We start from the raw sequence: 14,686 nt of genomic DNA, 5'->3' as shown, positions 1-14,686 counted from the left end.
GGTCAAGCTTGGTTGTAAATTCTATTTTTCGGTTAAAAAATTTTTGTTCTAGTAAGAAGAAGAGATGTCAAGGCCAACAATAGAAGAAGGACATTTACGTCATTGTATGCTATTTTTCGATCAAGGATTGAAGGCAAACGAAGCAGTGAAAAAAATTAACGACACTTACGGTGATGTTCTAAAACTAAACAAGTGTCATAGATGGTTTAAAAAGTTTAAAAATGGAAATAGGAACCTCGAAGATGTGGAACGAAAGGGACGACCTCAAAAATTAGATGATGATATCCTGAGGGCGATGGTGGATTCAGATCCTCGTCAAACTATTAGGGAATTATCACTAAAGGTCAGCTGTCCATGGTCTACAGTTCAGGATCATCTTCATCGCATAGGAAAAGTGTATAGGCAAGGAATTTGGGTTCCTCATGAATTGACAGAGACGGCACTCGATCAACGGCGTACAATCTGCGCGTCTCTTTTGTCTCGGTATGAAACCGATCCGTTTTTGCGACGAATTGTAACTGGAGATAAGAAGTGAGTGCTATACAATAATCCTGTACGAAAAAAACAATGGCTTTCTCCCAGAGAAGCACCTATTCCGACACCTAAACCATCACTAACAATAAAGAAGGTCCTTGTTTGCGTGTGGTGGGATTTTTCAGAAATCATACATTATAAATTGCTTGAACCTGATCAGACCGTTACAGTGACAGTGTATTGTGAACAACTCGAGCGAATGAAGCAAGAGCTCTTAAAAAAACGATCTGTTTTGGTCAATTACAAAAAAAGAATCCTTCAACACGATAACGCGAGGCCTCGTGCTGCAAAAATAACACAGGAAAAAATTAGGGAGCTTGGATTGGAACTTTTACTTCATCCACCTTATTCACCAGATCTCGTGCCGTCGGATTACCACCTTTTCAGATCGTTAAAGCATACATTAAGAGGTAAAAACTTTAACGATGTTGAAGAAGTGAAAACGCACTTGGAAAAGTTTTTCAATGCAAAATCGAAGGACTTTTTTAAAAAAGGAATCGAACAACTGCCTATACGCTGGCAAAAGGTGTTAAAAAATGATGGAAATTATTTTGTTGATTAATTTGTAGGATTTCTTTAATAAATAAATATTTTTCGCCAACAAGAAAAAATTTTGATTACTTTTCGGTTTACCTAATATATATGTTCAGCCTTGTCGCTCATAGTAATCATGCCTCTTTGTACGTTTCCATACGTGTCATTCGAATGTAGTAATACACTGTTCGAATTACGGGCGATATAATCGGTGTCGTAATGATATCAGGTTAAGTAATCATGTCGTAACACGGCGAGCGCACGTATCACGGGCGGAGAATAGACAATGGCTTCAAAGACAAGCAGCGTCGCGCTTATCGATGTATCTCTCATGTGTAACTAAAGAGATCGGGCAGGTCGCACCTGTCGGATCTCGACTACGAGAAAATCCCGACGGAAGCGTTAGGTAATTGAATCCAGTTTCCTCGAGAGCAAGAAAACGCCTTTGACAAAGGCGACGGCTTATTTTGTAAGAAACTTTCCTCTGTGCCTCTAACGTGCACAAAATTCGTATGTCGTGATACATAACTAGCGCGATTCGTGCCGATGCTCACGTAGCGAACAGACCGTAGATTTCAGTCAACATTGGCTGTTTCAACACGCCATCCGATGTGCATTAGCCGCTGAAACTTACGACGTAGAACGAACGTAAAAGTCAATATGCCGAACGAAGAAATTTGCCTCGTAATCTCCCGAGTCGAAATTTCGTTAAACTATGTTAAACTATGTTTATGAATTCCACGATATAGTAGGAGCTAAGGTAGTAAAATAGACTCGATTTCAATTTTAATAATATAATATAACTTCTGATGATGTCTTAAATTTCCGTTTTCCCTGTTTTAGCGTTAAAATAGGACGATGAAGGCATTAAAATTCAATCTATAGAATTAAAGATTCAAAAGAGAAGTTAAAAAGTATCGATATGGTCATAGTAGGTTTTCATCAGTCTATAGGCCGTCTAAGTAGACGCAAACTATCCTTAAAAGCGTCAGAGCAGCATCCAAATTTCGACTCGGGGTCGTCCGCAAATTTCATCGCGAGAGAAATGTGGAATTTCCTTTTGGATAAAATGATCGGTACTGTATTATCCTCATCCTGGTAATAACACAGTTTATGGCAGAGGTTTCCTGTGAACAATCTCTTTCAAGCTGTTATTATTACTCTTCCTTAAAACGCCCTCCCTTCTCTCTGAAATTAATACTTCGCGAGAAATTAATACGTCACGTTTTTTTCCTTCCAAAGTTTACCGGTTTTTGCTCATCGCGGAAGCAGACACCGCGATCACCGATTCACTGCGAGATTGTACCATCCTTCGTGTGTCCCTCGCGGCAAATTACGTTTGTGTGCGCGGCTATTACGTTCGGTCACCACTCTCGTTGACAGGGTAGGTTGGTAGATAGGTAGGTAGGTAGATACACGTAGGTAACCACAGGAAGAGAATACTTTCACTGCCAAAGCGTGGCTGAGAGCCTTCGGGAAGGATAAGAGGAAAGCTAAGCACGAGTGGGAATAACAAGGACGGTGAGAGTGAAATGGATGGAGGTATATCGGTGCAGTACCGTATCGTTCTTCCGACTGTCATTACCGGCTTCATCGTGGTCACTCGACTGTCGTCTAGTTACCGGCGGCTTTCCAGCGTGCACGATGCTCCTGACAGAATTTTGACAGTGATAACACATATATAGGCACGTTTACGTTCTTCCGTTTCCGCGATCGCGATCGTTAACGGGCAGTTCCCGCGTCGAAATCAGTGACGGCCCGGATCGGATGCTAGCGGAAGCTGAAGTCAATTTTTATGACTTCATCCTCCAAGTGAAAAATTCTTACAAGAATTGTTCGACACGTCTGTTAGCCGGAGAGTGATTAAGTATCAGTGCAATTATAGAGATTATAAAGCTAGGATTGCAACAAAGAGCTGTTAACAATCGACAAACGAGAAAATGACAGCATAAATACAAGCTTTGCGCAAAAGTTGCAATGTGACACGCATATATTAAAATACGACGCTTCATTTTATGATCATTATATATTATTATTTATTATAAGTATAGGAGCAAATAAGTGGACCAATAAAACTGATTCCTTGAACTGAACGTCACTAGAACTAATACAAGACAAAAAAATAATAAAGAATTCCAACAACAAGATCAAGAATGCACATTATACTTCAATGACGTCAAATGCATTATTAATACCATGAGGAATTATGCGTTGTAAGTATATTGATGATAAATAGCTCATAATTACTATAATAAATAAGATAAAATGGTAACTAGAAATGGTAATAATAAAAAACTTTTGCCGACGCATTTTTTTCGTCATATAAGATGAAGAAAAACTAATAAATTACTGTCAAAATCATAGGTATAATACATATAATAAAAAGAGGAAATATAAAAAAATGTTATGAATCTATTCGACTTGAATTTTTATCTCTTGAATTGAGCAAAATGAACAAGTTGGTTTTAATTTTGTTCGTTGCATTTCATTTGATCAAGGCCGAGTTTTTCGTATGTTCAAGTAAACATCCATCTAGCTTAATATTTCGATCGTTACTTCGATCTATCAACCGGTGAGAGAGTTTTTTGTACATCTGCCACAATAAAAGGAAATTTATGTGACAGCCGACACTTATGTGTCGGAAACGATTATCCGGAGCGCGCGAAGTCATTAAACCGGTCTGATCCGCAACGGGACGAGTAACATTCGTTTCACCCGAAGTATTTGGGACGAGTTACCCACCGGGGGCTGTTGCGTAATCCACGAATTTTCGCCCGTTCAATATAATTTCGACGTTAGGAAGGTATTGAAAACGTACTTTCACCGATTGACATTTGTCTCGTTTTGAACTTTCGACGCCTCGAAAGTTACATCTTGCGGTACTTCCTGACCGCTTTATCCTCCCCCACCGCAATTAATCATGTAAATGTGTGTATAAAACGCGGAACAGAGTAGAAAAAAACAGTACTCACCGTATAACGACGATTGAAAATAGCGTGAGAAATTAGAGCTCACCTGAAACACAGAAAAAATGATTTTATCAATAGCAACGTCCATAGAATTTAATTGTATAAATGTGTAATATTTCCTTTCTAATTGTGCCAATGGGCCGTTTCCAATAGGCGGATATCGTGCAGCAAGGTCGCGGTATGCGCATTATTTACGATACTATCGGTTAAACTCCCAACAATTTTCTGCCGCAATTACGTCCGATGTCTGGCGAGCAATTTCAGGAAAAACATTTCAGGAAAAAGGGGAGATATAACTTCCGCGTCGCTTTCCGTGCGTGATACGTGAAATCTGCCGAACGTATCCTCGTTTTTTCCACTCCTCTTTCTTGCGCCTCTCGCGCGAGACTGATGATAGCGATTTTATTTGCCAGGCCGCTATTGGCACTCGGGAACGCCCCAATAGTGCCGTAAAATCATTTTACTACGTCTGTAGAGAACCGACAGCCTTGGAAATTTCTGGTATAAAGGAGACTCTATCCCAATTATTCCGAATATCGCGTGCCGAGGAAGAAGTTTTCGAGGTCTTTGAGGAAGTCGCGATGCGCAAACATCCTCGACCGGAAGAATAATTATGAATTAGAATAATTATGAAATTAAGATCGTCACATCGCAGCAAGCGATACGCAGGCAGATCAAATTTTTCCGATTCCAATTTGCGACGGTTCTCCGAAATTCTTTAATCTTCTCTTACATTTTTAAGTAAGTTTTCTCAAGTGTATACTATCTCTCTTCGTGAATGGCGAACTATAATAAAATTCCTGTCGTTATATTTAGCATACTCACAATTTCACGCTTCGCCTGTCGCGAGAAGAAAAAGATGTGGGTTAATATACCTGTCCTCGTATCTAATTGTCGATCGGAGATATTGTTATGGTCAGAATCGCGCGCGTTTTTTAGGTCGACAATGAAAATTGCACGGATGGAATTGAGAAAAATAGAGCGAGAAGGTGAAGAGAGAGAGAGAGAGAGAGAGAGAGAGAGAGAGAGAAAGAGAGAGAGAGGAGGAGTGAGACAGAGACGAAAGGAGACCGGCAGACAACATAACGTAATCATAAGTCTCATGGAAGGAAACGAGTCAGGCAGAGGTTCACACCGGTTTGCTAGTGAAACACTTTCTCCTTTCCCCCGTTATGAGATCACCATCTCGTACCTCCGGCGCGAATCGAAGCATAACTTTGTGCGCCGTTTATCCGCTAATTTACACGTGGATCGAAGCCATCGGTCACCGAACGCCCCCGTGGCTCCCTATTAAGCTGAATGTTCGTTGAATTCGCATTACCAATAGCGCATAACCGTCTTTAATTCTAGCAAGAGAGTTCGGCACTTCCTTGTTCCACGCCACTCTTCCTTCCGCTAGCGGAAGCAGCCGGCTGCCGCTTCTACTAGCCGGTCTGAGCGAACGTAAATACACTGACAATTAGCTCACGTTAATTGCGCTATTCAACAAAACTTAATTCCCCCTTATGTGGGACTCGGACAGATATCTGTACCATACGGAGTTCTTTTAAACACTTTTCAAGCAAGCTATGAAACATATAAACTGAACATTAATAATAAAAAAAATATGTTAAATTAAAAACAATCTGCGTTACTAGCTCAAAATATGGATAATCGATTTAGAGGTAAAAACTGCTAAAACTTGTTTCTATATCTCTTAGCAGTGGAATTTAAAAAATATTTATTTCCAATCGTAAATTCGATATTTTTCTCCTCTGTCGCATCTATACTGAAGTAAAAATGTCGTTAACTTGCAAATGAATTGAGAAATTAATTTTGAATTCTCTCAAACATCTCAAGCGATATTTATTTTTATTTAAAATTCATCCGAATAAAACGGGAAGAACGAGATATACCGGTTTTCTTTCGGAGAAAAATGATAGGATTATTTGTGCAAATTGCCAATAGACAACGTCCTTCAACTTGACATTAAATTATTCGCTAAATAAAACACTTGCGAAATACATTAACGAAGATTCGCTCTTTTCTCATGAAGTATCTCTTTTTCTGTTGCAGAACGAAGAAGTATAAAGATAACCCGCCGGAAGAACCGATAGAAACGTCATGAGGGATATAAACATCGGCGTGCCCTTCGACATTCTTGGGACTGAAAAGATCGGCACAAGACCGCCCGACATTCTATTATGACAATCAATGAGACTGCAAGAACGCGGAACTAAAACTCGCCAAAAATTCTCAAGGTGAGATCGAACCGTTCTCCTCAGGATGGTCTTTAGCACGATAGTGGTGACGTCCGCCTTGAAAGGCGCCATCGGTCTGGTGGGCACGGGTTTGTGGCTCGTGCCATTGTTGATAGCGGGTCTTTCTTACTACCGGTACGATCAGCTCGATCCCGAGAGTCGACCGATCGACAGGTACCCTCTGTACGCGGAGTACGATTTCGTGGTGGTCGGCGGCGGCTCGGCCGGGGCGGTAGTCGCCAATCGACTGTCGGAAATACCAAAGTGGAATGTGCTGCTGTTGGAAGCCGGCCCGGACGAGAACGAGATCACGGATGTGCCGTCTTTGGCGGCATACCTGCAGCTGACGAAGCTCGATTGGAAATATAAGACGGAGCCCACGGGTAAGGCGTGTCTAGCCATGAAAAACGGCCGTTGTAACTGGCCGCGAGGCAAAGTCCTTGGCGGCAGCAGCGTGCTCAACTACATGCTTTACGTTCGCGGAAACGCCCACGACTACGACCATTGGGAGTCATTAGGCAATCCCGGCTGGGGATACGACGAGGTTCTGTACTACTTCAAAAAGTCGGAGGACAATCGCAACCCGTATCTACAGAAAAGCCCTTATCACGGTACCGGCGGCTTCTTGACGGTCCAAGAGTCGCCGTGGAGAACGCCCTTGGTAGTAGCCTTCGTCCAAGCCGGTGTAGAAATGGGGTACGAGAACCGAGATATCAATGGGGGACGACAAACAGGTTTCATGATATCTCAAGGAACTATTCGCAGAGGTAGTAGGTGTTCCACCGCAAAAGCATTCCTGCGGCCTATCCGGTTGCGTAAGAATATTCACACGGCTATGAACAGTCACGTGACCAAGGTTATAATCGACCCGTTGACAATGAAGGCTGTTGGAGTCGAATTCATTAGAGACGGCCACAGGCAGATAATTCGGGCGCGAAAGGAGGTCATATTATCAGCGGGCGCGATCAACAGTCCTCAGATTTTGATGCTCTCGGGCATCGGACCGAAGGAGCACCTGAGACACATTGGCATTTCGGTCGTCAAAGATCTCCGGGTCGGCGACAATCTGCAAGACCACGTGGGTATGGGCGGTTTGACCTTTCTAATTGACAAACCGGTCGCCATAGTTCAAGATCGCTTCCAGGCGACCCCGGTGACGATGCATTACGTGGTAAACGGCAGAGGCCCCATGACGACCTTGGGCGGCGTCGAAGGTTACGCTTTCGTCAACACGAAATTTGCCAATAAATCCATCGACTACCCGGACATACAGTTCCACATGGCGCCGGCCTCTATCAATTCCGACGCGGGTATACAAGTACGGAAGGTATTGGGGCTGACGGACGAAGTGTACAATACTGTGTACAGGCCGATCGCCAATAAAGACGCCTGGACTATCATGCCTTTGCTGCTGAGGCCCAGGTCCCGAGGTACCGTACGACTACGAAGCTCCAATCCTTTTCACAGCCCCGTCATCAACGCGAATTACTTCTCCGACCCTGTGGACATCGCCGTTCTGGTCGAAGGTGCGAAGCTCGCAATCCAAGTGAGCGAAGCGAAGGTCTTTAAGCAATTCGGCTCGAGGCTCTATCGCGTCAAACTGCCCGGCTGCAAACACCTCAAGTTTGGCTCCGACGCCTACTGGGAATGCCATATTAGACACATCTCCATGACGATCTACCATCCCGTAGGTACCGCCAAGTTAGGCCCGTCAACGGATCCCACCGCCGTGGTGGACTCGAGATTAAGAGTCCATGGTATCGCAGGTCTTCGGGTCATTGACGCATCTATCATGCCGACAATCAGCAGCGGGAACACGAACGCTCCCGTCATTATGATCGGCGAGAAAGGTGCCGATCTTATCAAGCAGGACTGGCTGGCCGTCGCCAATAGCCGATCGTGAAAGTATGTGCGAACCAAAGATGACAAAGGAGGAGAGATAATTCCGCTTATAATATGATAATTGTCCGTCTTTATTTGCGCGTGAGCATGAAGCGCCGGTGCAATTATTTGCAACGCTAATAAGAGATGTTTCGAAAACGCTTGAAAATGAGTCGCTGTAATATATCTCGTGTACCGTATATACATATGCTGTGATTTACGCGTATTAATGGCATTATTATTATATGATTGATTCAACACGTTCGTTCTAGGAAAAACGTCATAAATAGAAATTCGCTTATATATCCCTCGTGGCGAGATACAACGAGACAACATTAGCCGATAAGAACTATATTTACGTACTGCGATTCGTATCAATCTAATCGAGATATGTGTATACGTCATCGTATATCTACCGGTTTTCCACTGTTTTACCGCTATCTGAAGTCGTTTGACGAAACACTGGTTATATTCGGTAAAACAGCCGTACACTGAATGCACAGCGAGTTTTCAAATCTAACTGATTTGCACTTTGAAATTCTTGGACAGATCTGAAAATATTTATTAGTAAGATTTAAAAACTCTCTAAACGCTCCACTGAACAATTCTTACATTGAATATATCTATTAGAATCGCATGCGATTTTATTACATCCTGCATTTATTTTTGTTACTTATAATGATATGATAACAATCTTCGGAGCATCACATGATAATGTCGATTGGTCGATGTGCAAAGTTTCTCTTTTCAGTTGACACTTTCCACGCGTTGTGTATCTCGAAAAAAATTACTTAGTGAACTCATTTAACACTCTCTTATTCCATTTGACGCGTGTTAACTTTATTAATTCGTTAACTTTAATTCATTAACTTTATTAATTCGGTTTGTCATTAAAAAAAGCCCTATATGTGTATGATGAAAAAATTTGATAGAAACGTTGTATTGATAATAACGGGAGAAAAAACGTCACATTGGAAATCCAGTCACAATGTATTTCATGTACGCAGAGTATTCAATTTAATTACATTTATAATACGTATGTGTTACGATGTAACAACATATAGATTGTCATATATACAATTTGCAGAGCGAATCGGCGCAATAACGCGTAAGAATGTTTCGATAATGAAACTTCGTAGACTAGTTTAAGTATAAAATCGTAAAATTATGTCAAAACAATACGGTATGCAAAATTGTTAAATTTTCTCAGGTATACTTTAACCTTTTACCTTTTTTTTCGTGCCATACGATAGCTAAACGTATATTAAGAAAATAAACAAAGAATTTTTCATATCGTTTTAAATATATGCATTTATAGTTTGTACAGTAGCAAGATAATTAACTATTTCCAACCGTAATAAACGGGAGAGGTATTACGGCATGTTAATTTGTTGTTTATATAAAATGTTAAAAAAACTTTTTTTACAATTTAGTCACGTGAGTTTAAAAACTGTTGAAGATGTTTTTCGTTGTAAAATAAATGATGTTATAGTATGGAAATAAATTTCCTTTTCTCATTAAAAAATTCTTTTTTTCCTCTACCCCTACTATTAATTATCATTAATTTGGATTATTATCATTAATTACTATTAATTTAGATCGTTACTTTTTACAAATTCCTGTATACATGATGCAAAACATGTGTTACAAATCGTCACTAAATTATACGACGACATGATAGAATTTCATAGATACAAATTACAATCCAAAAGATGTGACTAAATAGCAACAAGACATGAGACCGGCGTCCGACCGGAAAAATCTTCACGTTAGTGACGAATCTAAAGACACAAATCTGACATATTTGAGAGTAGAGATATCTAAAGAATTACGGCTGGACCCTAATGCCGATGTTAAAACCGAAAAGTCGCGAACGAATAAAGTTGCTGGCTAAAGATATCAACGTTAAACACAGAATCGAATTACTTCGATGATCCCGAAGAACGTTAAAACAATGATCAAAGATATATAAACCTAACAAATGTAAATAGTATAAAGGCGATGTAAATGTTTGGTTAGCAATTGGAGAATAATACTTTTCCCGAATACAATAATTATGAATATGATACCGATGGTCGCTGGGAATATGTGATAAGGATGTGACAATCACTTACACCATTTATTCCGTATTTTGTAACTATCACTACTCCAGCACATGTAAGATATAGCTGAGAAATAATCCGATTGATATCGATTTTCAATAAAAAATATTCGTTGCAGGAAAAGTTAGAATATTTATGGGTGACGAGAGAGTCATTGGGGTATATGAATTATATATTAACTTACTAATTGATATTATAATACTTTGAAGTCGTTTACTATTCATTAACTGCAAACAGCAAACACATCTATTACGCTTGATCGATGCATATAAATACCTTCTGCATGATCGTTACAAAGCTAGCAGATATGACTAGCAAAAAGTAAGAATAATAAATGTTGAATAATAAATGTTGATACTTAATAATATAATATTAATAATATAATAGTATCACTAAAAACTATAATTATTTACAAAGATTTACTCATGATTAACACGTTGACTGCCACGGGGGTCACCGGTGACCGGCGTTATGATGTTACCGCGTTTTATTAAATTACGTGTGACGTATAATTAATTGCATCTACAAAATAGGTTGTACAGCCAGTAATGAGCTAATGAAACAAGCTAACAGATGCGTAACCTGAATTATATTTATTTACTGCAGCTTTAGTGGTTTAATTGAATCAATTAGGCGTTTGTACGATCGATGGAAATCAGCGTGGCAATCAACGTGTTAATACTTTAATCCTAGATCGTAGAGAAATTGATATTAATGTAATTTTCTATCGACACATAATCGCTACAGAAATACAAAAATATCAAATTAGTCCGTGAAGCAGAGAAAACTTTTTGTAAATAATTATCTTATTTTTTTAATAATATATTCATCACGATATATATTTTTGATTAATGAATCAAAAATCAATGATAATACTGTTATCAATTGGATACATTTTTGCTAAGATATGAGTAACGTAATGATAATGCTATTTATTTATGTTCAATATGAAATTAATATTGCTTATTAACTAAAATTGATGAGCGTGAGCGTGGCATAGCAGACAGCGCATTGATTTGCTATGCCAGAGGTCCCGGATTCGTTTGCCAACAGAGCCAAAAGTTTTCAAACGCTCGTGTCTTCTCTCGAAAGGCAGTAACAAACAATCGAGAATATATCCTTGCCGGGAGAAACTTTCTACCAAAATTGTTTCGGAATCAACGTTAAACTGTAGGTTCCATATGCCTGTAAATGATTAGCGTGTGCACCACAGGCATATGTGAGAGAGGTCATCATCGCGCCTGGCCACAGACAACAGGACTAAGGAAGAGTTAACTAAAATTACTTCAGTAATGAATAAAGAAATGGGATATTAAAAATGAATTGGCGGCATTTTAAAACGAAACTTCAATGTTTACCACGTCTGTACGTAAGAATATCTAAGTTAGCCTATAAATTCGTCATTAGACAGGAATCCTCATGAAAGGAAACTGGAAATAAATTGATTAAAATAAATGCGGTATAGAATGCTGTTAAGATAAATGGCAGTATATGAATATTTAATGGAATGGAACATAATATCAGGAAAGTCATCTTTTTGCTAAAACTTATGATTTCTTATTCATATTATATCACATGTCAAAGTAATTTATTTGTATAGTGAGACAAATAGTGTAGGAGAATAAGATGAATTTAATAGTGTGTATATGTGTGTATGCGCGCGCGCATAGACTCAGTCAAAGAGAATTTCTGAAGTGTGTAGGAGCAATAGTTTTAGATTGTTTCTCACTTTGAAAAAATGAATTAGAATGTTCACGAAACATCGTAAACAAATCTATGAAAGATGCGGCGCTAATTCAGGAGCCAAATTAAGTATTAACGCAGCACATTATATGTGATATAATTTATAAATAACCTTCCAATAAAAATATTTATCTTTCAAAAGAAAATATGATTAATTCGTTCCTATTAACGCCAAATAAATAGAGTGGTTGAGAAAATTTATTTGTCCTTCGAAAGATATTTCTAACTGGATTCAGAAACGAGTTTTCTTCTACTAATATCTTGTCCGAAACTTTTAATTTTTGAATTATCTAAAAAATTTATTAATATTTATCACGGTGCGGATAATAGAAAGTATTCAAAGACAGCATAACATACTGCTGATGCAAGCGTTTCTTTGGGACATCTATTATAAAAAAAATATATAGCGTGTCTTAAACCATTCTCGGTTCTCGTATACAAGTAGAACGGGTGAAACTGAGCAGAAAAGTCATGTATCATTTTGCAAAATTCACAATAGTTAATGAGAAATTAATTATTTTGTGTGAGCCAATGAGCATACGATAGATTAGATTTTGTACAAAGAAAAATGGCTTATTTCTAAAAATGTTCCAACAACAATGATCAACTAATAATAAGAGGCGTGTTTTTTGTCAGCGCACAGTTCTGTATTACATACTGCTTGTTGCTTGTTGCATTACTTCGCTTTTAGAAATTAGTTGATGCTCATCGTTCGACGTTCACGATATGTTAAAATTTCCAATATTAAAAGAACTTAAGAACGATAGAGATCATGTAAAAAGAAATTTCAAGCTTTAAGAATCTTTTCTTTTCTTTATATTTAGATTTCGATCATGATTGATGAAGTTACAGCTGTTTGAATTTTGCTCATTTATGAAAGAAGTATTCACGTATTTTCTTAATTGTTATGAGTAGTGTATATAGTATGTTTTAAAATATATTTGTGTATATAGTATGTTTTAAAATATATTTTAAACTCAGTCTTAGACACGTATTCGAATAAATAAAACCCTTTAAAACCTTTTAAAAAACTAGAAATTAAATTCTTTATATTTTTCCAAATACGTTTAATGAAATAAAATAAAAATGTACTTAAAAACTTAAGTCAAGTTAAGCTACATTGTAATATATTTCCAGGAAATATTGATATCCTTCCATTAAATAAAAACAAACTCAAAAAAAGTAAAGACAAATAAAGACAAAAATAAAGGCCAAAAATAAAGACAAAAATAAAGATAAAAAAAATAAAGACATAAAAACGAAGATATTTTTAAATTACGGAGTTTTCTATTGAAAACAGGCTAATTAGTCAACTTCTTAAAAATAATATTCAATTATATCTAATTTGAAGAAAAGAGTCAGGTATTCATGCTGATTATTATCTATTTTCTTGGGTTCGTTTATTAACAACTCATCCTAGTTTAGTGTAGGTACGAACAAACAAAAATTATCAATGGATAAATGTGAACGAATTATAGACAAATAATTACACCATATAATTTAAAGAAAACAATTAGTTGTATTCATATCAATCGTTATCTATTTTTTAGATTTGTTTGTTAATAATTCGTTTTGGCTTGGTGGACAAATAAGAATTATGGATGGGAAAACATAAACAAATCTTAGACAATCAATTTGTAATTAAAAAAAAACAGTCTGTTGTGCTTACGCAAGTCATTGTCTGCTTTTCTGACAAATCTGATAAAATCTGATAGCTTAAAAATAAAATTATAGTTCTTCACTTTATGAATATTGTATTATCAATGTCATTGTTATTCTGGTTCTTTTAAATTGTTTATTCTGTCTTCAAAGAAACCAGACTTATTGAGGATGATTTCTTGTAATCGAGTTTTTTTTTAAAGACTCAAATCGAGTAATTACCGTTTTTACTATCATAATTTAAATCTAGTTAATAATTAACTCAATTTTAAGCTGTTTTCATCCATTTGACATTTAATTTTAATAATGTTGAGACATTATTTTCGTTGACGTAGTTTGGAATACCATCGATGTCCAAGTAAAAAAAACATTTTTTATAGGAGCTATAGAAATAAAAATTCATGAAATATAAATAATATAAATAATATTCCAATACTAGGATTTAGAAACATAAAAAATTCACCAAGGTCCACTACTTTCATTACCGAAATCATTCAGGTGAAACTCCGATCTCTCATTTCAAGGTTAACTTCTTTCAAGTCACCTTGAACAGAAGTCACTTCTTTTAATTCTATATTTGTAGAATTAAGTTTTGGAATTTACATTTGCTAAAATATGTCAACGTCACATTGTGACGTTGTTTAAAAAATATTTTAAAGGCTTCTTATGGATTACACGAAAAGTAGTTCAGGAAGTAATATATTATTTTTATACATAAATATATAATGTATAGTGTACTTTTAATTTCAAATTTTATTAGCTTTCAGAAATGCCCAATACAAAAAGGGCAAAATATCCTTATTTAAAATAAAAACTGGAAAAATTAATAAATTTGAAAAAATATAGATATCTTACCCAACACACGCACGCGCAATCCTTTAACCCGTTTCTCGAGTTAATTATTTTCGAGTTTTATATGTAACAAATTTTTAAAAAATCCTGCGAAAATTTAACAATACAAAATACCCCATTTTTTTAAACTTGTTTAAATATATAAAAAAGTCCAATCGTCGTAAATATCGAA

General features: G+C 37.2%; 2 protein-coding genes across 2 annotated transcripts; both read left to right on the top strand.

Moving 5' to 3' along the window:
- Positions 1 to 64: 64 nt before the first annotated feature.
- On the top strand, positions 65 to 6,144 carry LOC106745572 (histone-lysine N-methyltransferase SETMAR-like). The gene is made up of 2 exons (XM_014621272.1): positions 65 to 483; positions 6,093 to 6,144. Exons 1-2 carry the CDS (start codon positions 65 to 67, stop codon positions 6,142 to 6,144), a joined length of 471 nt encoding a protein of 156 aa, XP_014476758.1.
- A 158-nt stretch (positions 6,145 to 6,302) lies between these two features.
- Positions 6,303 to 8,180, top strand: LOC106745592 (glucose dehydrogenase [FAD, quinone]). Its single transcript, XM_014621317.1, has one exon. It carries the CDS (start codon positions 6,303 to 6,305, stop codon positions 8,178 to 8,180), a length of 1,878 nt encoding a protein of 625 aa, XP_014476803.1.
- Positions 8,181 to 14,686: the final 6,506 nt, after the last annotated feature.

This window comes from Dinoponera quadriceps, unplaced genomic scaffold, assembly GCF_001313825.1.
Source record: "Dinoponera quadriceps isolate SergipeBrazil2010 unplaced genomic scaffold, ASM131382v1 scaffold1476, whole genome shotgun sequence".
NCBI lineage: Eukaryota > Metazoa > Arthropoda > Insecta > Hymenoptera > Formicidae > Dinoponera > Dinoponera quadriceps.
The sequence above is the reverse complement of the archived record's forward strand: the minus strand, read 5'-3'. Positions and strand labels throughout refer to the sequence as shown.

Excerpts from the sequence above, each read along its gene's own strand:
- LOC106745572 (XM_014621272.1), top strand. The coding sequence starts at position 65 with ATGTCAAGGCCAACAATAGAAGAAGGACATTTACGTCATTGTATGCTA. Across the intron at positions 484-6,092 it reads TGCGCGTCTCTTTTGTCTCG|AACGAAGAAGTATAAAGATA; the intron begins GTATGAAACCGA and ends TTTCTGTTGCAG.
- LOC106745592 (XM_014621317.1), top strand. The coding sequence starts at position 6,303 with ATGGTCTTTAGCACGATAGTGGTGACGTCCGCCTTGAAAGGCGCCATC.